This window comes from Syngnathoides biaculeatus, chromosome 9 (genome assembly GCF_019802595.1).
Source record: "Syngnathoides biaculeatus isolate LvHL_M chromosome 9, ASM1980259v1, whole genome shotgun sequence".
NCBI lineage: Eukaryota > Metazoa > Chordata > Actinopteri > Syngnathiformes > Syngnathidae > Syngnathoides > Syngnathoides biaculeatus.
In genome coordinates, this window is record NC_084648.1 from 15562271 (window position 1) to 15585303 (window position 23033).

Sequence of the window (23033 nt, forward strand, 5' to 3'; positions counted from 1 at the left end):
TTCATGCGATGCCTATTTGTGGTTTCTTCCTGCTCAGACATCCATCCCTCCATATTGGCTCAGGTGGACGTGGTTGACCTCTCACCAAGCTCGGCTCAGATCCAGGAGCTCATGCTGACTCAGCTGCTGCATTCGGAGTGCAAAGTCCTGCTTATTCAAGACCTTCAAATACAGAATGACAAACAGCTGCTGCAGAGGAAATTGGTCACAGAGGAGGTGAGCCAGACAAGCATTTACCTTACAACAATATTCTGTCAAAGCTTAAAATCATTGTCAATTGTTAGATTGCCACCAGTTGCCATGTTTGTACGCCTGATAACATTCAGACATTTGGCAGATAAAAGCACAAGGAAATTTGCAGTATTCCCAATTTTCTAGTTAAGACTGGCAGTTATCCCGAAAACACAAAAGAAAACAAATGATTCTACTTTGGGAAACAGAAGACAGTTTTCCCCAACTTTAATTCATCCATCCATTTTCTGCACTGCTTTTCCTCAGTAGAGTATTCTGGAGCTTATCCCAGCTATCTTTGGGCAAGGGACGGGGCGCACCCTGAAGTGGTCGCTAGTCATCCATACCGACGGGGAATTTGAAGTCTTCAAATAATGAATTACCATGTATGTTTTGGAATGTGGAGGAAAGTAGTGTAGCTGGAGAAAACACACACGCATGGGAAGAACATGCAAACTTACACTTAGGGTAGCCCAGATTTGAACCAAGGTCATCAGAACCATGAGGCAGATGTGCTAACCAGTCGACTAGCATTTCACCCACTATAATTGGATCAGTAAATTATATGCAGTTTTAAAAATTCATAGATTTTGTTTTCACCTCTAATCCAAGCAGGCTTCATATCACTTCAGGCAACAAGGCATAGTTAGGGCACACTAGCCAGTGTTTTGTGTGTGTGTGTGTGTGTGTGTGTGTGTGTGTGTGTGTGTGTGTGTGTAAAACTCAACAATTCATGCTTCAACTTTAGGCCACTTTATAATGCAACAGCCGCATGGCTGAACACGCCCACATTGCCCCACGCAACACCTCTACGTAACTTGTGCGTAACGTGCCCCGAACATGTCCAAAAAAAGTTGGTGAACAGGGATAAACTGTGATGCTCATGTGATGATTGGTCTGTTTTAGTCACATGCTGTGATGACATACTCACCGTTGGTCCCGGCTTCACATGCCATGTATGGCACCGCCTTCTCAATCCATTTTGCAGCGTAATAAACGTATCATCTGGTCATTTGCGTCCTTTTGTTCTTGGAGACACTTCTCAACAGTCGCCATAGTTGTTGCTGTGTCCATGTTATGGTAAGGAAAGTAAAAACGGCTACCGGAAATGACCAAATTGCGCTGAGGAAACGCCACAGTGAGATGTCCTTGCCAATAGCAGCTTTAATGACACTTAGATGAGAACTGCAGCACATTTTCAAAATTGCATGCGTGGGTTGTGCTGGAGTTTAAAGGCAAACTACGTGCGGGAGAGTCACAGTGACGTCAGCACAGTCGCCACAAACACGAGGATAAAGAAGCTTTTAAAGGCATGCCTTAAAACGACATATTCTTTTGGAATCCAAAAAGAGAAGACACCCTCATTAATATTTCATTAAGTCACAAAGTGATTGTGGAGTTGCCTAACGGTCTATATAATAAAGATGTTTGTTGGACACTATTTTTGTCAAAGTAGAAGATAACTGCCTCTCCATGTTTATATATATGAATGCTCTTAATAAAAACATGGAGAGACTTGCTCGCGTCCACCAGCCTTGTTTTGTATTTGAACCATTCCCCGTGTGAGTGAAATATACACAGCTCCACACAAGTAATTGCCTAAAATCTATGCCAAACAGATCAAAAATGTACATGTTTAACTGACTGTCCTCAATCTTATTGTAGGACTCTGTGATGGACTTCGTCCTGGAGTCCGACACCACACGAATGCAAGCACCCAAGTTCCTCACCCAAGTGGCTGAGGTCCAAGAATCAATGACTTATGCGCAGACTGAGTTGCAGCTGGTCAATGAGAGGCAGGAGTACCACAAGCCCATGCTGGCTGCCCCCCAGAAGCTTATATATTTGGCTTGGCTCTTCTACCGGGCTCTGCAGGAGGTCTCCCGCCTTTCCCCTACCTATTACTTTTCATTATCTGGCTTCATTGCAGTGATGCAGGAAGCCTTCTCAGAGAAGGTTAGCAGGCTTTTATCATATGCCACTGGGAAGGTGATAGGGGGAGTCATACCAGAGATAAGGAACAAGATGGTGGCAAAATTGATGTTCTACTATAGGCCATGTCTCTTTAGACGCCACAGGGCGGTTTTCAAGCTGTTGGTAACTTTGGCTGTGATGCAGAGTAACCAGCTCTGCTCTCCACCGGAGAGGACGGCTTTCCTCATGGGATTCAAAGATGTTTTTGTTGCTCAAGCTGCACATACCCCAAAGGGTAATTGGATATACCCACAGGTTGACTCTGAACTTACATTTTTAGAGAAGATTCCAGCTTTTAAAGGGCTGACTGACTCACTGACCTCTTCACACAAGGAGTGGCAAGAGTTCCTGGACTCGCCTTCGTCTGTTGTGGCAGGGCCAGTTCCCTGCGGATCTCACTCCCATCTGTCCTTGATGCAGCGGGCTCTCCTTTCGAAGACACTGCACCCGGATTCTACAGTGGAGCTAGCTGAGGCCATGGCAGCCTCCCAGTTTCGCCCACCTCGCCACACGTCACTGCCTCACTGTGGGAATCCGGGGGGTCTGCACAGATTTCTTATGGAACACGAGGGACCTATCATCCTAACATGGCCTTGTCCATCAAAAGATAAGTGGACGAGTATTCAGCCTCTCCACTTAGTGAAGTTCTTGGCCTCCCTGGGTAGTGATACAAAGGAGGTGAGGATAACTGCTTTAATGAAATATATACTTTTTCTTCTCTTCTTAATTGATTAATGTATATTTACTGTACAGGTGAAAGTCATTTCAGTTGGAGGACTTTGTGATAGTAACTTCATCCTCTTAGCTCTGGAAAAAGCACTCAGGGATGGTCACTGGATGGTTTTTAATAACTGTCACCTACTGGAGCATTGGGACGCTAAACTAGTGGCACGTTTGAATCAGCTGTCTTCCCCTTTCAGAGGTACTTCCATATTTTGTGTGGCACATGTTCAAAGAAACTGGAATGATTAAATAAAAAGGTTAAATGGTGACATTTTTATCCTACTTGTTTTAGGTATCATTCAGATAGATGTGACGTGATCAGCATTTGACAGCTAAGGCTTTGCAGTTTTTGTGAAACTTTATGGGAGTCACAAGGTTCCACACATGTAGTACAATATGCTTCAGCTTGTTTGGGATGATAATCTTCTTGAAGCACAAGTACAAGTAAAACTTTATCACTCTCCAAACCATCTGCTGGCTCCAACTTTAGTTGATGCTCGAGTTGTACACCAGCCCTTCAGATGGACTTTCCCTGGTTTTGCGTGAACACCTGCTCTAAGAGTTTGTTGTTGTCCTCAATTGTGGTTGTAGGCAACCTTCTGCTGTGTTTTGTGAACGGGACAGATCCTCTTTTGAGAAAGTTGTCATGGATAACGTAAATGAAAATGCATTGGAGCAGTGTGATGGCTATGAAGCCGAACTGCAGTCGAGGATGGAAAAACTTCTTGCCAGGCAGCAATTCTGCAACGCTATTCATGTCAATAGCTGAGTCATTGACAAATGAATGATACGCTTACAAAACTGAAATGACTAAGTTGCCAAATGCTGGTGATGTACAGTCTATTTGAATTATACGTAAAACAAAATGGAAAAAACAACCTGAGTTTTCGGGTATGCTATATATTCAAATTAACAATGGCTCTGAACTGACCCTCAGCAGAAAGCCACATGAAAATTCTTCACCCAGACTTCCGACTGTGGTTTCTAACTGAAGAATCCGTTCAGTCCTTCCTACCTGGTAGGTTTTTCAATTTTTCACTTCATAATCAGCTTTAATGGCCAGGTATGTAACAACACACTCACCCTTATACTGACCACATCATCTTTTTTGAATATGAGAAATCCCTTACATGACAAAGACAAAATCAACATCAACAGGTGTATTAGCTGTACTCATCTTGTAGTGAGGTGGAATCAAGGTGATTTATAATTTTACTGTCTCATGTTGCATGTAATAATAATGAGGATGTATCATTTCAATCCAGCATCAGTGCGAATGTGGGGGCTGCCTCTGGTTTGTGACTCCTCCTGGAATGTGAATGAAGAGCTGAGCTGCTCCTTACAATATTTATCGTCAGTCGCCCAACGTCAATCAGAGAGCGTGTCTGACAACATCGAGCTGCTTCTGCGCTGTGCAGTCTTCCACTCAGTTTTGCTACAAAGAGAGGCTTACAAATCCATGGGTCAGGCCAGAATCTACAGCTGGTGAGGATTCCAAAGTTGTTGTGACTAAGTAGGATGAGAATTATGTCACGATGTTTTTGAAAATAATAAGGATCTTCAAGGATTCGTTTTTTTTTTCTCTCTTCACTTATTGACTACTTTAAGGAGCCAGTCGGACCTTCTAGCTTTGGTGAATGCACTCTTTTCTTCCGCTAGTCTGTGCCAGGACAAGCCTAAAGCTATACAATACTTAGCAGGTAATGCAACATGAGCAGCCCAAGCGTCTGTATGATGGGGAGGGATTTGGTACGACCTTTGTCACACACAAGTAAAATTTGACAATTTCTAGTCAACCTTGTGCACGGCGGTCATGTTCTGGAGTCGGCTGATTCAGAGGTGGTGAGGGACACCGCAGAAACCTGCTTCAGCACAGTGCCACCTCTGCCCACCGGACCCCACATTCTTGCCAATCTTTTCTGCAACACTGAGCACCGTGGTAACGCAACCCAGTGTGCACTTGTTCTGTTTTTTTAATAAAACAAGTACAAAAATATGTTGCATGATAGCATAAGGAACTGCACTAGTATCCACAGCATGTCTGCGTCAATCAACGGGGGCCTGAAAATAAAATATTCCATTCTTTTTCATAACAATCCAATTACTGTTTTTAATTTGTAGCCCTCTTTTCCCATAGATAAGCAAAAAAACAGAAGAAATACTTTACTCGAAAAAAAATCTTCATTTGAATTATGTTTTTTTTTTTATGCCCCTAGATTTTGCCAAACTCCGACGAATGTGGGATCGACAGCTGCTGTACTCGGTGCAAGTCAGCGAGCCACTTCTCTTGGGTTTCAGCGCTGACATGAAATCTGAAATAGTAAAAATCAACAGTCACAATCTGAACAAGCTGCTCCAGGTCTGCCAGACTATGGACCCTGGATTAGCCTCTGGTTCCAACCTTTCTGTGTTGGTGACGTTGCCAGAATTTAGCCAGGCAAAAGAGCAACTGGATGCGTTGCATGATTACCTCACCCATCAAAACGAAACCCGATTAAGAAACGCCGGAGCTGTTTTCCAAAGTCCCTTGTATGACTTCCTCCTGGCTGAGTGGCATGAGCTGAGCATCTCAGTCTCCGTGCTGCTCTCTCAGCTCCGTCGGCCACTTCAATACATAACTGCGAGCTTCCTGTCACTCCCCACGCTCGTCTCATTGTCGCGTTTGCAGAGACGGGCGGAGCTTCTCAGCTCTTACCTGTGGCGCGACAACACTACAGCGCCTCGCGCTACCTACCGACTGTCCGCTTTCTCCAACGCCAAAGGCTTTCTGGTGGCGCTGATGAGAAAGGCCGCCCACGCGCATCACAAGTACATCAGCGATATCGCTCTGCACCTTGAGGTAATGCTAATTGATGGTGATATAATACTGAAATGTTGATTTCAACATTGCAAGAAAAAAATATGTAAACCCAATTAAGTTACCCGGATTTGTGGAAAAAAATTATCATATAAAATGTGATCTAATCATCTAAGTCATAACAAATGGTCAAACTGTTTTCTTAAAACTAGTAGCACACAAACAATAATGCACTGCAGTACAGGGAGTCCTCGGTCTACGACTGAGATCTGTTCCTACAATAGCAACTTAACTCGGATTTGGACTTCAGTCTGATTCCACCATTAAAGTCAGGATGCACATCAAAATACTCTGTATAACAACAAATACATTGGAAAAAAAACATGATGATGTACTTAGCATTACTACTGAGAGGTGGATGGAGAAGAAGAAGGGGAGGCTGTGCTTTGCTATTGCGAAGGAACCTGGTCCTCAATCTTCTCCATCTCGACAAGTATAAAAGGACCTTGTTTTGTGATAATTGTATCCGGCATAGGAAATGAACTCTTCATATGCGCTAAATACGGGCTTTGACTTTATTGCATTGATGTCTAAAAAGGAGGGAGAAAAATGTGACGATTCTCCCGTCGCACAAACGTGGACAGGCATTAGCCAGACAAAATGGCGGACGGGGGACTGGCGTTGTAAAGTTGGAACGTCTTAGGTCGAGACAGTCTTAACCCGAGGACTCCCTGTACATAGAAATATAATGAGATATTCGGTTGTTGGATGAAATTTCCAGTTTTTTCAGTAGAAGAAATCAGAATATGCTTTAAGAGGAGTTAAAAAGTCGCAAAAAACACAGTTCACCTTGCCCATCTTACCACTCATACGCTTCAAAATCTTAACATTTAGAATTTGTCCCCATATTTAGCATCGCAATGACTTTTCCCAATTGAATAGCTAATCAAAAGTCTTTCCATCCTCCCAGGTTCGTGACGATCCATTATTCACCCCACTTCCAAAGGATATAGTTTACCTGTGTGGACTGGAGTTAAGAGGAGCATCGTGGGATCTGGACAGGGCCGCCTTAGAAAACACATCTTCCCCTCAGCCATGCTCCATGCCACTCATTAGCGTCAGGGCACAAGTGAAAGACACACACGTCCCTCGTTCACACAGCTACGATCAAGTCTATCATTGTCCGATTTATCTGGAGGACTTGGACACCGGAGAGGAAGGGGGGGATGGCTTTAACGTAGTCACAACAGTTCCGCTTGCTAGCGCGTTAGAGCCTTCTTTGTGTAGTTTAAGGAAGGTTCGGCTCGTGAGTCGGCTTTTTGACACGTAGGTTTATTTCCATGTTTTCGCACAGATATCCCCCAAAATCGCTGCGTCTGAGGAGTAACAGTAGAAAGAGCATTTATCCCACAACTCCCTTCACCCTAACAGGGTGAAAGAAGTGGTTAATTTAGCGCCTCCCATAATTCCATCAAAGGAAAACTGCAGGGTAAACTCTAATTCCGTGGTGGCGCATTTTATCCAGAACAAGGTGGAAACCTACCAGCTTTTACAGAAATGTTCATTGAATTGTTTAACTGATATCCTGATTATTTTTGTACAATATTATCTATTCAAACACAAATGTACGGATGTGGTATTGGCATACTAGCTCTTAAGATTACTTTTGTTCATGTTGCTATTTCATTAAAAAGGTTGTCTTGTCATTGTGGTAACTGACGACCATTTGTTTGATTTATCACACAAGTTGCAATGACAGTGAACATCGTACTGGACTGTGACGGATTTAATTCTGAAATCTCATTCTTTAATTGATTTAAAAACTAACCAAACTAAAATCTTGTTCCCTTTGTCTGACCAGTCATCATCTGACTGGTGTACTGGACCTTTGTAACTTCACAGGTTATTGGTATATATGGAACCTTCTGGTAGTTGTGTTTGGACCATATACAGTTCTACCACCTATTTCCCCTCTTTCATATTGCATTTATGTTGAATTCACTAACCATCAGCTGCATTTTTTGTAAATAATGTGGCAGAATTTGGATGCATTGTTCAGCATGATGACTTTTGTTAAGGTCTTCTTGTCCTTCTGACTCCTCCTCTAGGCAACATGGACAGACACCACTATGAAACGTTTGAGAAGTTCGGCAACAACACTTTCCTACTGCACCTTGACAACGGTCGGGCGTGAGTAAAGCACGTTGAACACGTCTGCAGTGTTTTTCCAGGTGACTTTATGCCGGCACTGTCTCGTTGATGCAGGTTTGGCCGTCACTCCAAAGATGAACTGTCAATTTTGGTGCCTTTAGAGCAGTGCTGCAGGTACAAATAATGGATGCAATTTATCTCTTTTGTGCTGTGAAATCTCTGATTATTAATTGCAATCTGTTGAGGGGTGCTGTGGATAGACCTTAATTTGTTCAGCTTTTGTTTTGAAAGATAAGTTCCCCCGGTACACTTGACGGTCTCTTGGGTTTGTGACTCACTGCCCTAGAGCTTCCACTCCAAAGTCCGACACCATTTTCTTCTGGCAATTTTTCTAGAATCCGCCGTTCCACTTGGCTACGCCTGCGCCTGCTTTCCCTGCCTCAGTATCGCCTCAGCGACGTCATGCGGGCCTCGCTTTCCCTTGACCCCCTACACGGGGTAGCCCCGCTGCTAACCGAGCCCCACCTTGCAGCCCTCGATCGGCGCCTAAAAACCGTGCTGGATGCCGTAAGTCGTTGTGTGGAGAAGCAAAGGGAGGGCGCCGGTGACGAAGTCATATACGACGACATTGGCCAAGAAAAGGACACTTAAAACTCCTGTGTCCAGCCATGCGACCGTCATGATCTGATGTAGTTGCGTTCTGACTTTCAATTCTTCAAAAGTTTTCATTTGGAATTTGTCGTACAAAACATAAAACAAAAAAAAAATTCTACTTGTTTTTGAAACAACCACATTTAGCCCAAGTAACATCACTCGCTTACTGCTTTTACACAATGCAAAGCTCCATAGATGAGCTAACAAAATTAGCATTGATGTTATAATTCTGCAAGATATTTGAACACAAATTGTGCAGTCGCATATGAAGATGGATAATATAACGACACTTATTCTTTATCCTCTGCAAAATAAATACAAAATATTACTGGAGCTTACTAAGCAGACTTTTTGTAGAGTCTGTACTGGTGTAGAATTCTTCCCCCTGGTAGCCAAGGCGCTGACACCAACGTGCGCATGCACAGGATGTGGCTGGCACAGATTGTCTTCTATTCTTTTCATTCTTGAAATATGTTTTGAGATACATGTGTTTTTACTTATGAATGTGGTCATGGAACAAATTAAAATACACCAAACCTTTTGTCTGGTTAAGTATTGTTCCTTTACAAATGCTTAAAATGTGGTTTGAAAGCTAAAAGCTAAAGATTTGAAATAGTTCCTCTATAAGCACTGTTACTACCATTTTTGTGTGTACAAGCGTATATTAAAGTCTGTAGTTTTCAAAGCCAAACTTAATGAGTCTGCATTGCAGCTCGTTGCCTTGCTGGCTGTCCTCTGGGTCTTTTCCTTTCAGGAATCTAAATCAATAATTCACCTGGCAGCTCATATTGATGGCACCTGCTCCCTTTTCTCTCGCCCTCGACCGCTTGCCCGCTGTAATCCTGAGGCTGAGCTGAATTTTCATCACACGGGCAGGAAAATGATTTCTTTTTGAGCGCGTGTATAAGACAGGTGTTCTTTGGGCCAGTCAGAAGGGAGTAGAACTGAGCTAATGGTCACTTTTAGCACGTGAGGACACTGACACCTCAATTTTTTATTTTTTTTTATACTTGTTCTGACCCTGCTGTCCTCTGTTGAAGCTCTTACATATTTGAATTTCATATTTGCGCTACCGTCGGGCACCATGTCAGGAACTAATAGTGACCAGATGCACAGATCCACCTTATCTGTCTATTCCGTGAGTATCAACCTTGGATTCTGTCTCTCTAACACATTTTGACTTCAACTTGAGAGTAAAACTCGCATACGTTCATTCTTGTGCGTGTTACTGCAGAACCTGATGGAACATTTCAACCCCGGCCTTCAGAAGCTCGTTGCTTTGGGTAACAGCTATGTCAAAGCTTTTCAAGGTAATTGTAATTGTAATTGTGTGCGAGTGTATGAATGAGTGCAACACAGAAGACGTATAAAAAATGTATTAAAACTGTTCCCAGGTGTCTTTTTAACGGTAATGGTTAGCACATCTGCCGGATAAATATGCAGTTCGCTCTAGCTTTCCTGTGTGCGTGATAATATTCTCTGGTGTTCTCCAGATACAACAACATCTAAAAATCCGCAAGTCTAATGGGAGCAAGTGTTATTAAAAATCCTTTGCAAGAAAATTACTACAATTTTATTGTTACTACTCAAGTTCCAAGTTTGTAGTATTGTTCTGATAGTATGCAACATTAAGTGATATTTTTCTTTGTTTTTACAGCATTTGCTGTTTGTAGTGAGGCCTACTTCAGTGCCGTAGCCAAAATGGGAGACCAGGCGATTCACACGCTATCTTCTCGCTCTCTTGGTAAGTTATTATTATTATTATATAAAACAAAAAAATCCTCGTTTATCCTGTCTTAACTGTGCACTTTCTGTAATGAGTAATGAGCGCCTACAGTATTTTCAACTCGTGTCACTTAAACCATGACTGCTGGGACCTGTCGTTTTGGTCAGTCCTGTCATAGGTTTTGTTAATTAGAGCGCACGTGCTTCTGCAACTTTGGATAACTTGAGAAGGTCAGAGCACCGCAGCTTGACGAGCGGTCCTGTGGGGGTGACACATGCTGAATTATTGATGGGGGCAGTCTTGTTTCAGATGTGCTCACTCTGTCAGTCCCGGTCTGCCCGTGACCTCACCAGCAGCACATTGTTTTTGTTCAATTCACCATTTCGTTAGCGGGCATATTTCTGATTCAATACATTTTTTAATGTTTTTTTCTTTGCAAAGTGTATCATACGTCTTTCTAAAGGTTACTTGTAAACAGCCAAGGGAGTGTTTATTTTTTTACACTTACATTAAAATGAATGGTGAAACATTGTTTAGCATGTCTGCCACACAGTTCTGAGGTTCAGTGTTAAAATCTCATTATTTGGCTTTCCTGTTTGTGAATGCCGTTTTTCCACCCTGTGCCTGTGTGGGATTTATTTATCATTACTACTGTATTCAGTTCCATCATTACAATTTTTTAAAATTATCGTTACTACCATATTTAGTTAGCACTTTTGTCTGACTGAGAGTTCTGTAGTAATACAGTAGTTTTTTATTGAAGACTAACCTGTCCATAGATGTGAACATAAGGGTGAAAGATTGTCAAGTCGTGTCCTGCAATGAGCTGTCAAGGAGTCCAGACTATACCTCACCTCAAGCTTCATGCTCTAGCTCACCTGTGACCATAATGAGGGCAAAACGCAACAGAAAATGGTTTGATTTGATGTCTTCAAAGTAACTGAAGTTAACAATGGTCCTGTTTCAGGTGACGTCCTGATCCAGATATCTGAGACACAACGCAGACTCACTGCTGAGATGGACGGAGTGGTCAGTTGAGATAAAACATTTCACACTTACTTACTTCACACTATAGCATAAAGTGCTGTGAAAAAGATTCCTTGGACCCATTCTCAAATTCATATTTTTGGGCATATTTCAATGTTTAAGAAGATCAAACAAATGTACATATCAAACAAAGATCAAAGGTCATTTGATGATCTCATACATTAAAGAGGGGAAACTAATGCAAAAAAACAAAAAGAATATGAGAAGGAGGCAAATACTTTTTCACAGCACTATATCACTGTACTTCCTTTCAACCGGATGATGTACAAAATGGGCTACAGCGACTCAATCATTCTCCCTGCTGCAGTTTCAGTGGTTCCAGGTGGAGGTATTGCAAACCATGGAGAAGAATGTCAAGTTGGATGAGGAGTACATCGACGTGAGGATCGAAAATAGCTTTGTGTAAAATTGAAAAACTGTTTCGCTGAGGGGGCACAGAGTATTTTGCGTTGCTGCAGGGTAGCCGACGAGTGTATGAACTGGAGGTGAGGAACCAGGCGGAAGCTTTGGAGAAACAGCTAAGACGGGGAGCCTTCAGAGATTCTCTGGTAACATCTATGCATATATTTTTGGGTCAGCTTGAGTATGAGGTGAAGTTCATATTCATGAGGCGAAAAATGAGTTGTGTGTTTGCGTAACCAGGAGAGCAGTGACTACATGCAGTACTTGAAGCAGAGCCAACACGACATCCTGAAGGAGGAGGAGAGGAGATATCGTTTTTTGGCAGAGAAACACTGCGGTCTGACCCAGTCCCTTCTCTTCCTGGTTAACAAGGTATCACACATACAGACACAAGTTGCGACTTTTAAGTAAGCCGAACTTGTAATGTTCTTGGAACCGACGCAAAGGTAATCTAATGCGTGTCAAGAAACCATTTGTCAAAGTCACAAACAAGTGAGGCCATGGCATAAATAAGCAGACTAACTACAGGCCTTTTTTTCCTGCTTATTGCTGTTTGATCAGACCAGGATTTAATGAGGTGATCACCTTTTTAATCTGTATTCAGACGGGCATGTCTCTCCAGCATAAAGCAGAGGGATGGAAGGTGAAGGTCAATGAAACCAGAGGTTCTGGATCTCGAACTCCCACTAATTTGGACCAAGAAGCACAGGTACTTTGGGAGTTATTCTTAGTCCAGTCAAGTGACACTTGTGCAATTGTTGCACCGCTGATGCAGTCTCTTCGCAGATTTTTCTGAAAAAAAAAAAAAAAAAAATCCAATGCAAATTGAAAGTGTAACATACAGTTATTCAGTTTGTGGCATTTTGCAATGTCATTCAACGAGCGAGGGATGCCCCCTGCTCCTAAAGACGTATACTCATAATTACAAATGTGACAGTACTTAAGCAGCCTATCAATATGTTTTATAATGACAGCGTTCACCACCGTTGCTTTAGTTAGCAACAGAGTCTGGGCAACGTAGAGCAAATACGAGGTAGACATGCTGCTTATGTTTAGTTTCGATATTAATGGAGAAAGTTAAAAAAATAAATGCTGTTGTGTCAAGATGCAATGACTCTCGGAGTATGTGAATAATCAAAGAAAAAATGGTTAAACTGGATGAGATTTTCTCTTTTCCGAGTGGGAAAGGTCTGGTCTGAAGCCAAAGTAGAACGTGCAGGATGAGATGGTGCGTCATTTTAAAATTCCACCTTGGCTCAGCCTGATCCAGGACGAAAGCACAGACAATACAGTGCACAAAAAGCTAATTCTGTATTTTAAATATATGAGGCAACATAAAATTAACCTTAAAACGGTTTGGGAGCATCATCTTCATCCTTCCCCGTCAGTAGCTCATGAGAGGCTGGCTGCTTGAAAAGTAGATCTTGGGGTAAAAAAAAGTCTAGGCACCCCTGGTCTAGTTAATTTTAGCTTTTCTTGTGGAGGAGCCTTTCAATCGTTTGATAATATTTCTGGAAAAGATGAACATGAGTACATAATTTTCTGGCTTTAAGTGAAATTGGATAATTTCCCCATTTAGTGTAGACCTCAAATATTCTACAAAAGGGTGTACTACCTGATAATAACTTGAAAAAGACACACACAAGGTGGCTGATATACGTCATGGTAACGGTAAAATCATAACCTAACTATTGAGGTGCGAACTGTGTGGCTAACCCTTGTCATGTCTGCAGTTGCGAGGCTCTGTGAGCTCCCTGCTGCAAACTGTAGCGAGAGATGACGACATGTCCTGGGCCAGGCGGGAGCAGCAGGCGCTGGGCAAGGTGCCGTCACGAGGTGGGCCTCCAGCTCTTATTGCAGCCATTGGCACACACTGCGATCGTGTTCAGTATTATCATATTGTGAAATATTAATGATGTGGGTTACTAGTGCCCCAAGTATTTGGATTCCCAAGTCTGTGAAAATGTCGATTCTCTGAGCAATGATTCCAATATTTTTTCCCAACACTTTGAATTGGACATTTTCTTGACTATGGTGAATGTTAACAATCATCAATCAATTATTGTTTTACAGTGCATAGAGACTACACTGCGAATAAATAAAAGATTGATTGAAAAAACCTCATTTTAATGATTTCTTCTATGGTACAATGTAGCCAACTCTCATAACCCTCAGCCCCACTACCCTGGCATTGAACCATTTTCAGTCATGTTAATTACCTGGTAATTTACAAGAATGTTTTTTTGCAAATTTTAGCACACTGACTCCCTCTATTGGCATAGAAATGCAATGCATTAAACAGTCCTGAAACACATTCACTGCCATTGACGGCTTTTGAGGTCAAATATCCATGTTTACTTAAAAGGCTGGCTATGAAATTCATCCATCCATCCATTTTCCAAGTGAGGGGAACCAAACTCTACTCTAGGAAATGCACTGGTGTAGAGGGCGGCACGCTGGATCACTTGGTAAAGGGTTGGCCTCACAGTTCTCAGAACCCGGGTTCGATCCCGGTCCTGCCTGTGTGGAAGTTTGCACGTTCTCCCCATGTGTGGGTTTTCTCCGGGCACTCCGATTTCCTCCCACGTCCCACAAACATGCAACATAAATTGGGCACTCTCAATTGCCCCTAGGTCTGATTGTGAGTGTGGCTGTTTGTCTCCATGTGGCCTGCGATTGGCTGGCAACCAGTTCAGGGTGTACCCTGCCTCCTGTCCGTTGACAGCTGGGATAGGCTCCAGCACTCCCCGTGACCCTCGTGAGGATAAGCGGCAAAGAAAATGGATGGATGGATGGAAGGAATGAATAAACTTGGTCTGTTTGGCATGGAGACACAATCAGCGCACTGCTTCCCCCTGCTGGTGGAAAACAGAACTGCAAAGGGGAAAAGTTACTGTTCCTGTGTAATAATGTCTCTGTCGTCTCCCTAAAACTTAGCACCATCCCCCATCCCCACCCACTCTCGCTCCAGCTCGATGGGAGAATCTTTGGGTGTGGGTGGAGGGCATCCCATGAAGGCCCTGGTGTCTCATCCCGCCTCATCCAACCCCAAGCTGCTGCCTTTCAACAGAGGGGAGATGGTCACCGTACTGGTTCTGGAACCGCGCAACGGCTGGTTGTACGGTCGCACAGACTGTAATTTAAGGTGCTTCCCTGGCTGGAATGTAACAGTTTTGAAACACTGGTCGTGTTTGTCTGATTTTGCATTCCTTTGACCCTTTCCAGGCAGGGTTGGTTCCCTGCTGCCTATGTGGGCCCCATTGACGATTTTGACAGGTGACATCATTTGTGCACGTTTCACTCCATTTTTACAGCCCCCTCATCTGATATTCTTCGAACTTCTCAGTGGCCATTCTCACCAAAATAGCAGTGTTAACAACCTGCTAGACCCCGGTGAGACCCAAAACCAGCAATCGGAAAACAAGAGCTACGGCAATGTCCCTCCGCCAGCCACGCCTAACCGCAGAGCATCCGCAGAATTCCGGCCCATCTCTCCGCTCCCTGAGAAGAAAGCGGACCACGTGATGGAGATGAAACCCATTCAAACAAAGACCCTGCCTGAAGTACCTCCTCCACCGCCCCCTCCCCAAAAGAGCCTGAATCCTCTGCAGGGCTTTGTGGCTCTACAACCCGCTTCTCCCACCCCTGACGCACAGGTGCTGGAGGACAGTAAAATCATCGTTTTTTAATATCATCTTCCAATAAAAATCCATCCTTTTCCTAGGCTTTATCAGCCAACGGGCCACCTGAGAACCCTCTTTTTCCAAGGTACTCCCTGACAATGGATTATTTTCTCTTGAGTTCTCCGAGCTCGCTATCATTTTAAGTGGGACGCATACAGATTTTGAACAGCTCAGATAGAAATGCTGAGGTGGGAGAAAGTCACATCGAAAGTTAATCCTGGCGTTTTAAGCAAGTCCCAAGTTCCTCGCTCGATATCAAGCAAGTCAAGTCATTACTTGGGTTAAGCAACTTATGAGACACTCAAGACATACGCATATTATAGCTACTATGTGCATCGTGTTATATTTGCAACCCGGTGTATATAAATAGACAATGCTCAACGTTGCGTGTGATGGTGTGACATTTCCCATCATCCTCTCATTTCAGAGGCACAAACCCATTCGCCACCGTGAAGCTTCGCCCCACCGAGACCGATGACCGATCCGCCCCTCGCATCCATTGAGTGGACTCGGCCGGCCTTGTGTTTGCACGTGAGGCGGCAGTGATGAAACAAGACTATGGCATATTTAGTTGCATATTTTGTTCTGGGCAGATTTCTCGATGTCAGCAAGGTAATTGAATTTCCAACAACTTTACGGTGCTTTCACAGTGAACGCCTTGCTATTCTAGCCCGAATAGCACATTTTCATGAATTATGGCAAAGATTTTCATGATTGCCGATCTCGCACCTCTGGACATGCCTGCGGCCACCATGTTGGGGGTCGGTGGCTTTTTTTTTTTTTTCAGTGCTCTGTGAGTGTTTGAATAGATCAATTTAATAACATCAAACAATTGTGAATTACTGTGCAGTGTTTGGTTGGAGCAATAAATATGAGACGGGCAAAAGAAGGAGATTGTGGCTTTCACGAATCACTCCAACCAGATACCGACTCCATATACGTATCGTTGTTTGTTCTGTACACTTCTGTGAAGGTAAGCTAATCCTTAGCATTGTTAGAAAATGGTACTCAGATACTGTATGTACTGATCTTTACTTTCATTTTACATTTTACTTCATTAAGCTAACATAACACAGATTCATTAAAAAAAATTGCATTGGATATTTGTCGATTGTCGCCGTGGTATTATATTAAACATCAAACAATGTGGGAGACTTTGATGACCGGCAGCTGATTATCACATTGCTAATCGCTAGCTAGCCTTGAGCTTGTTAGGCAAAGTCAAAGCTGTTAGAGCTAACGTAAGCTAAGGTGTCAACGGTTCCGAGTCATTAATTGAAACAGTCTCAGTTCCACTTGTTTCCAGACACAGTTTTGCAATGAGAGATGTTTAGGACAGCCATTTTCGGAATGTTACGTGTCTTGCCACTGCAGCCAAAGTTTCCCAATAGCTTACTTTGGTTTCTTGATCGCTTATCTTGATAGACATACCTATAAGTAGTTTTCAATCAAGTCATATTTAACCCTAAAAATACACTAATACTGTATATCATATATATATATATATATTTTCATGTACATCTTACAATGTGTCGTACCCTTCCTGGAAAAGCATTTTGCAACCCATAAAACTACCAATTACTACTTTACTATTCGTCATGCACTTTAAGGTTTTTTTTTTTTTTTTTTTTTTTTTTGAAGTGATAAGCTAACTGCTAACATATTAAAAACAAAGTGTTTTGTCAGAACGTGACCAAACAAACTGCTCAAAAGTTGGAACACAAATTTAAATTTGAAATTAAAGTGGACCATACTGAAAACTCCCTGGTTAAACACGTCATATTTTATTATTAAGACTCCAAATGACTCAAATATTTTCTCACTATATTTGTATTTCATTAACATTTATTTTCTATTCTGTAGGACATGAAATTTGATTAATTCAACGGTGAGTCTTTACACCTTGGGCAATGTTTATACTCCTTTCTTATTTCAATGTTGATCATGTATTTTAGTATCCAACAGGTTTGCTTTGAATGTAACAAGTAAAAGAAATATCCATTCCTCAATTCTCTTTTATTATCCGTCTTCTCTCTTCTTTATTGTGTTTTGTGTCATCTAGAGGTGGATGAGTGGGGGTCCGCGGTGAAGAGGAGGATGGAGGTGCATTGGCACGTGAACAAACCGTAAAATTAACAGACATGAAAAATAATCATTTGGAATACAACAGCACTAGCACCAAGCTATCTTTATGAGCTCATCAAGAACGATTGTGACCTGATACAGAAGTAGATTTTGATACGGAAAAAGAACACAGAACCCAAATTTGGTTAACACCTCCCGTAGGACGCTGCCTGTTGTCGTGGGTGAGCGGTCAGGCTGGTCTGACTCCATGCGTGGGTTTCCCCGGGGAGGGGAAAGGAGTTTGATGGTGGCAGGTTTAAACTATGAATGCAGGAAGGAGGAGGAGGATATCCCGCTGGCTCCTACTCATGCACCATCGCTTCAAATTCTGGTGAGGAAGAAAATGAATGACGCAAAATCAGAATCATGCAAAAAAAAAAAAAAAGCAATAATAATAATACAGAGGGACCTCTAAAGTTGAACCCAGGGTCGACTAGCTCCATTTTTGTTATTTTGCAGGTGACTGATTTAATGGCTGCCACTATGCGTTTGGTGCAATAGTGGTCTCAGTCCAAACAAGCGTGAAATTTATCAAAGATGATACACAACATTAATTATCGGTAAAACTAGCATGCAGATACACTAGCACCCAAGCTGTAATAATGAACAGTTCCCAATATATTAAAATTGGAATGGAACTGAACCTAGATTTTAACCAATATTATTTTGAATGATAATCATGTTCTCAACTCACCTCTGTACTAAATGTCAAAAAGACAAAAAAATGATTCTAGTTTTCACTGACTCTGTTAACTTCCAGTTTGATTTCCCTGAGGAAATCATGTAAAGTGAATCAGTTCAAACGGTCACCACCATAAACTATTTGCTCAACAAGCAATTTATTAATATTTTTAATATTCTAAAGAATTTAACCTGTGTCAAAACTAAAATAACTTTTAAATGTACTTGCAGCTCATGGTTTAAACTCTGAGGTGTCATTACTTGAACTCCAAAGAATAACACTTAAGGAGATCAGTGTCTTTTGGGACACCCTAGCCAAATAGTTGATTTAAAAAAAGTAATAATTATTATTTGCTAGTTTGTTACTCCCTGGTTCATGGAAGATGAGGAAATGGGTGGTGCCATTATTTTTCTTGTAGGTGTGGGCCAATCCACCGATGCTATAGGGACTTAAGAAAAAAAAATCAAATTCATGTCTGCACTCTTACGCAGATTCTCACCAAAAAATGTTTTCTTTTTTGTCCTGAATTTATTTGAGTAATCTCGCCAACTGTTCTTACATTCTTACATTCATATTCATATTAAAAAAAAAAGATTAAAACAGGCTTTCGCACAGTACATTACATTAATAGTCTTCCCTGATTCATATTTCATTGCAGCATGCATTTGAATTACATACTGTGTGAAAGGAACCTTTATAGCTTTAAAACTTACGTTTATCTTTTCTATAGTGCTTATAAGGTCACAGGTGATCTGGAACCTTTTTAACTGAATTATTTTCCTCAAAATAATTTAATTAAAATGTTTTTTTTTTCAAGTGACTAATTGAACATATGGTTAATTGATTTATGATAATAAAATTAGTTTGACTTTTTAAAATGTCAAATATTTTATAAAAAAAATGGCTTAGAGTCTTCAGTTAAGCGAACATGCATGCACTGATGGTTTCTCTTGTTATGGGCCATCGTCAGGGCAGCATCCTGAGTGGGGTGGTTCTGCCTCCCCTCCTCCCACCCGCTTTGACGATCCGCCAGATCAGCGCAATAGGGCGACCTATCCACCTACACAAGATACAGCTATCTCGAAAATAAACCGCAGACAATCAAAAAAACTTTGCCAGTTCACCGCTATGCACATCTCCCCTTTCTACATTCTCATTTTGACAGTGTAGGTGTCCGACAAAGCTTCTGCTCTTCTTTCACCGTCAATGCCGATCTTGCCATCGCCGTCTTTGTCCGCGGCTTTGAGGAACACGCTTGTCTCATCATCTGTCAAGTCTCTGCCGTCCTTGGAAAAGCCCTTCAGTACAAACCTACGGAAGATTATTTATTTTTTTTTTTTTTCATTTCTTTTATGCAGCTTATGTAAAAAGAGACTTGGCAGAAATGTTCTCGTCCTCTCACTTTAGTTCCTCTTCTTCTATGAAGCCGCTTCCGTCCACGTCCAGAACCCGGAAGACCTGCTTGACGCTCTCGGCCGACATGGCCGTCATTCCAACCAGATCGAAGAACTTTTTAGGGTCGAACGTCTCTGCTGCTCCGCAAAACAAAGAAGTAGGCCTAAGAACCCAAGCCATCAATATATAGCATAAAGTTGGTTACGCATACTGGTAATTGGACCGGAATTGAACATATTCCTCTCTGATAAAAATCAAGAAAGGCCCAATTTCTGCACGTCGAGAAAAAAAAAAAACAAAAAAAAAAGCCAGGGGTCTCAAACTGTGAGCCTCGGCCCATTTGCAGCCCGTGAGATGGTATTTTGTGGCCCCCACCTTAATAAGAAAGTTTGTTTGTGCGGCCCTCGAGTTTTATATGAAGGGCACTTTTACAGTGATGTATGTGGAGGGGCTTGATGCAAGCAGAGAAACATTTTCTATGAGTAAAAATTATAGAAGCGTTGCCATGAAGCATTTTCTTAGTTTTGCACACAACTTGTTTACATTAGCATCCTGGTTTATCTTATTTCATTTCCCAAAAAAAAAATAATAATGACGTTTGAGAAGACTTGAATTTTGAAATTGGCCACGCGTGCATGTGCGCCCCAGCCTCATACTGACGCTGCCTCCGGCGGCCCCAAAGTAAATTGAGTTTGAGACCCCTGCTCTTAAAGATTGTCCTGGCTAAATTGTTAAACAGTCAGGCTAACTCGTGAATGTAAATCCTATTCAATTTTACGATTGTAAAGCCTTGTGTATGGGCAACACTGGGTAGCCTCTTTTATTCTACTAGTTCTGCATATTCCTGATTGGTAATGTACTTTTCTTTTAACCTTTTTAACTTTTTGATGTTTTTGTTTTTTGGTCCACCATCTTTTTGGCGTCTTGGTGCCAAGGAATTATGTTTAAGAGAATTGATTCATGTTTATCTCAAACAGTACTGTGTTTTATATTAGAGCACAACTTGACCATTAACACTGTACTCAAATCTAGACAAAAAAAATTATGATTCAGTTAAAATGTATCGTATTTTCCGCACGATAAGGCCCACCTAATTTTCTCAAAAGCTGACAAGTGCGCCTTATAATCAGGTGCGCCTTATATGTGGATCAATATTGAGCCTTTAGCGCAGCCCATCTAATGGATACATAATCTAACCCGAGCCTCTACTGTAGCGTCTATTCTATGCGCCTTTTAATGTGGTGCGCCTTGTATATGAATTTTTTTTTTTTAAATGGGCCAATCATTGAAGGTGCCCCTTATAATGCGGAAAATACAGTTTTCCACATTGAGGTTAAATATAAATTATACCTAAATAAATATTTAAAATGCTTTTTTCATTTACTACGAGAGGAATCCTACATATAACTATTGGTGTGTCACACTTTTATAATCATTGATTTATATCATCAAAACAAGCAGAGTAAGCCTAGAATGGGTTTCTAAATGTGCATTTATCAAGGGAAAAAAACGGGCCAGATTCAAATCTACTTCAAATGCTGTGGTATGAGTTCAAAACTCTCTATTACCGAGCTAAAAGCAAATCTGAAAAGAAGAGTGGGCCAAAATTCCTCCGTTGCGATGCAAAAAAGTTATGATCAATGATCACAGATGTTTGATATCAAGCTGCCAAGGGGGAAACAACCAGTTATTAGCTTCAGGGGTCACACACCCACACACTCTGTTAGTTATCGAGAAGTACAGTAGGGCACTGTACACCAGTCCAACCTGCAAAGGCATCAAGAGCTTTCTTGATCTCCTCTGCTTTCAACAGGTCCGTCATCACCATCCTGTCAGCTGGAAGAACGGACACAGGAAAAAACGCAATGTACAAGGTCAGTTGTGAGAGAAGCGCAAAATGCCATGGCAACAAATACAAGGTACAGCATTAACTCGGTCTTATGTTTTCATCACCGTTTCTTGCTTGCTTAGTGAATTATTTTGTACCTAACGTTGTGCCATTCAATGTTCAAATCTGGATGAATGTGCCAATGTAAACCTCGTTTTCTACGTATGGTCTGGTTCAGTTTTGTTGAGTATGAATTCTAATGTTTTGGTTTTAAATAGTCCTAAAATGGTCCAAACTCTCCCACTTTTACTTCATTGAGCTGTCATGCGCAGAGGCTTCGGTCTGCTTGACGCGCCGCCTGTTCGTTGATTGGTTGTCTGCTTTCTTCTGTTACAAAGGAATTTGACAGTGGACTGAAACATTTTGCGGTTTAGGTCTTTATTTTTTAAATCCAGTGATTGTCACTCCAAGTACTACAATAATGGCCAACATTGAAATACAGTAGTGTAGCAGACCTTAGAGTTTTAGGCCGAACTTACAATGTACATTTGATATTTTTCCCCACTGTAATGTCTTTACTGTTTAGGTCTTTATTTTTTAAATCCAGTGATTGTCACTCCAAGTACTACAATAATGGCCAACATTGAAATACAGTAGTGTAGCAGACCTTAGTGTTTTAGGCCGAACTTACAATGTACATTTAATATTTTTCCCCACTGTAATGTCTTTACTGTAGACTAATAATACTACTACAGTGGTACCTCAGTTTACGAAATTAATCCGTTCCGGAAGTCGTTTCATAACCTGAATATTTTGTAAGTAGAAGCACATTATAGACACACACACACACACACACACATATATATATATATATATATATATATATATATATATATATATATGTGTGTGTGTATATATATATATATACACATTATAATAAAATGGACAACATTACAAATGGGCGAGATATACCAGTGCATCGTAATTATATATTATTATTCTATGATTACACCAAAAACAATCTAGGCAAAACAAGCACATGAAAATAATTACATAAAAATAAATAATAAAGGAAGTTTAATTAGGTAGGTTATTTTTGAACTAACAAAATGTTTGTAGGTCACTGATGGTGTCTCTTACGACCCTTATGAGGATAAGCGGCTTGGAAACTGGATGGAAAATATTGATGACATTTTATTGCCTATCTGGACACAGTGACCACAGTTTGGAATTATTGCATGAAGTTCACAATTAACATGTATGAACATGCGCCAAAATTTGGATCACAAATGTTAGAAATTTTGTCGGCAATGTTATTTGTTAATTTTCCGGGTGAACGAAATGTTCAAAATGTAATTTCTCGATTTTTTTTTTTTTTTTTTTTTTTTTTGGGGCAATGTTTCTGGACTTTATGGACACCCTGGGTAATAGCTTGTAGCATTTAAAAATGTAATTAAAGACAAGTAATTATTCAAATATCATGTTGTTATATTTTTTAATGGCACAATTACTGTGTATACCACGAAACCAATCCATGAGGCAATTCCATTTTCCATCTTTTTTTATTTTTATTATGTCAATGCTGTTATTCCAACAGAAGCAAAGAAACAAAGAGA

The 23033-nt window shown here is 41.3% G+C and overlaps 4 protein-coding genes across 7 annotated transcripts in view; 3 read left to right on the forward strand and 1 right to left on the reverse strand.

Annotated features, from left to right (window-relative positions):
* Nucleotides 1–8050, forward strand: part of LOC133505883 (dynein heavy chain domain-containing protein 1) — a 30736-nt gene extending 22686 nt beyond the window's left edge. Inside the window, exons 38-47 of the mRNA XM_061829405.1 lie at nucleotides 38–216; nucleotides 1897–2883; nucleotides 2959–3127; nucleotides 3866–3946; nucleotides 4194–4413; nucleotides 4537–4628; nucleotides 4721–4867; nucleotides 5145–5767; nucleotides 6696–7915; nucleotides 7991–8050. Coding sequence (XP_061685389.1) covers nucleotides 38–216; nucleotides 1897–2883; nucleotides 2959–3127; nucleotides 3866–3946; nucleotides 4194–4413; nucleotides 4537–4628; nucleotides 4721–4867; nucleotides 5145–5767; nucleotides 6696–7055 — 2858 coding nt within the window. The 3' untranslated portion in view covers nucleotides 7056–7915; nucleotides 7991–8050. The remainder of the gene's footprint in view (nucleotides 1–37; nucleotides 217–1896; nucleotides 2884–2958; nucleotides 3128–3865; nucleotides 3947–4193; nucleotides 4414–4536; nucleotides 4629–4720; nucleotides 4868–5144; nucleotides 5768–6695; nucleotides 7916–7990) is intronic.
* Nucleotides 8051–8528: 478 nt separating this feature from the next.
* Nucleotides 8529–15943, forward strand: baiap2l2b (BAR/IMD domain containing adaptor protein 2 like 2b). Of its 2 annotated transcripts, none has more exons than XM_061829226.1 (14): nucleotides 8529–9668; nucleotides 9765–9840; nucleotides 10188–10274; nucleotides 11224–11285; nucleotides 11611–11682; nucleotides 11762–11851; nucleotides 11946–12077; nucleotides 12310–12414; nucleotides 13439–13541; nucleotides 14643–14850; nucleotides 14931–14981; nucleotides 15052–15361; nucleotides 15430–15473; nucleotides 15816–15943. In XM_061829226.1, the coding sequence occupies exons 1-14, from the start codon at nucleotides 9615–9617 to the stop codon at nucleotides 15889–15891; spliced, it is 1470 nt and encodes a 489-aa protein (XP_061685210.1). In that variant the 5' UTR covers nucleotides 8529–9614; the 3' UTR covers nucleotides 15892–15943. The 2 variants fall into 2 exon arrangements, with proteins under 2 accessions (XP_061685210.1, XP_061685211.1); XM_061829227.1 differs by having other exon boundaries at nucleotides 12328–12414.
* A 1765-nt stretch (nucleotides 15944–17708) lies between these two features.
* Nucleotides 17709–23033, reverse strand: part of pvalb7 (parvalbumin 7) — a 42035-nt gene continuing 36710 nt past the window's right edge. For 2 of the 3 annotated variants that reach the window (XM_061829231.1, XM_061829232.1), the window contains 3 exons: nucleotides 21357–21425; nucleotides 19597–19726; nucleotides 19127–19505 (listed from right to left, as the gene is read on the reverse strand). In XM_061829231.1, the coding sequence (XP_061685215.1) occupies nucleotides 19340–19505; nucleotides 19597–19726; nucleotides 21357–21425 (365 nt within the window). In that variant the 3' untranslated portion in view covers nucleotides 19127–19339. Of the gene's footprint in view, nucleotides 17841–19126; nucleotides 19506–19596; nucleotides 19727–21356; nucleotides 21426–23033 lie in introns of those variants that run through there. The other variant, XM_061829234.1, reaches the window with a different exon arrangement.
* ncf4 (neutrophil cytosolic factor 4) overlaps nucleotides 19624–23033 on the forward strand; it is a 32639-nt gene continuing 29229 nt past the window's right edge. Inside the window, exons 1-2 of the mRNA XM_061829228.1 lie at nucleotides 19624–19746; nucleotides 21403–21463. The gene's annotated coding sequence lies outside the window, so the exon portion shown is untranslated. The remainder of the gene's footprint in view (nucleotides 19747–21402; nucleotides 21464–23033) is intronic.

Excerpts from the sequence above, each read along its gene's own strand:
- baiap2l2b (XM_061829226.1), top strand. The coding sequence starts at position 9,615 with ATGTCAGGAACTAATAGTGACCAGATGCACAGATCCACCTTATCTGTC. Across the intron at positions 12,078-12,309 it reads TTCTCTTCCTGGTTAACAAG|ACGGGCATGTCTCTCCAGCA; the intron begins GTATCACACATA and ends ATCTGTATTCAG. Across the intron at positions 12,415-13,438 it reads ATTTGGACCAAGAAGCACAG|TTGCGAGGCTCTGTGAGCTC; the intron begins GTACTTTGGGAG and ends TCATGTCTGCAG.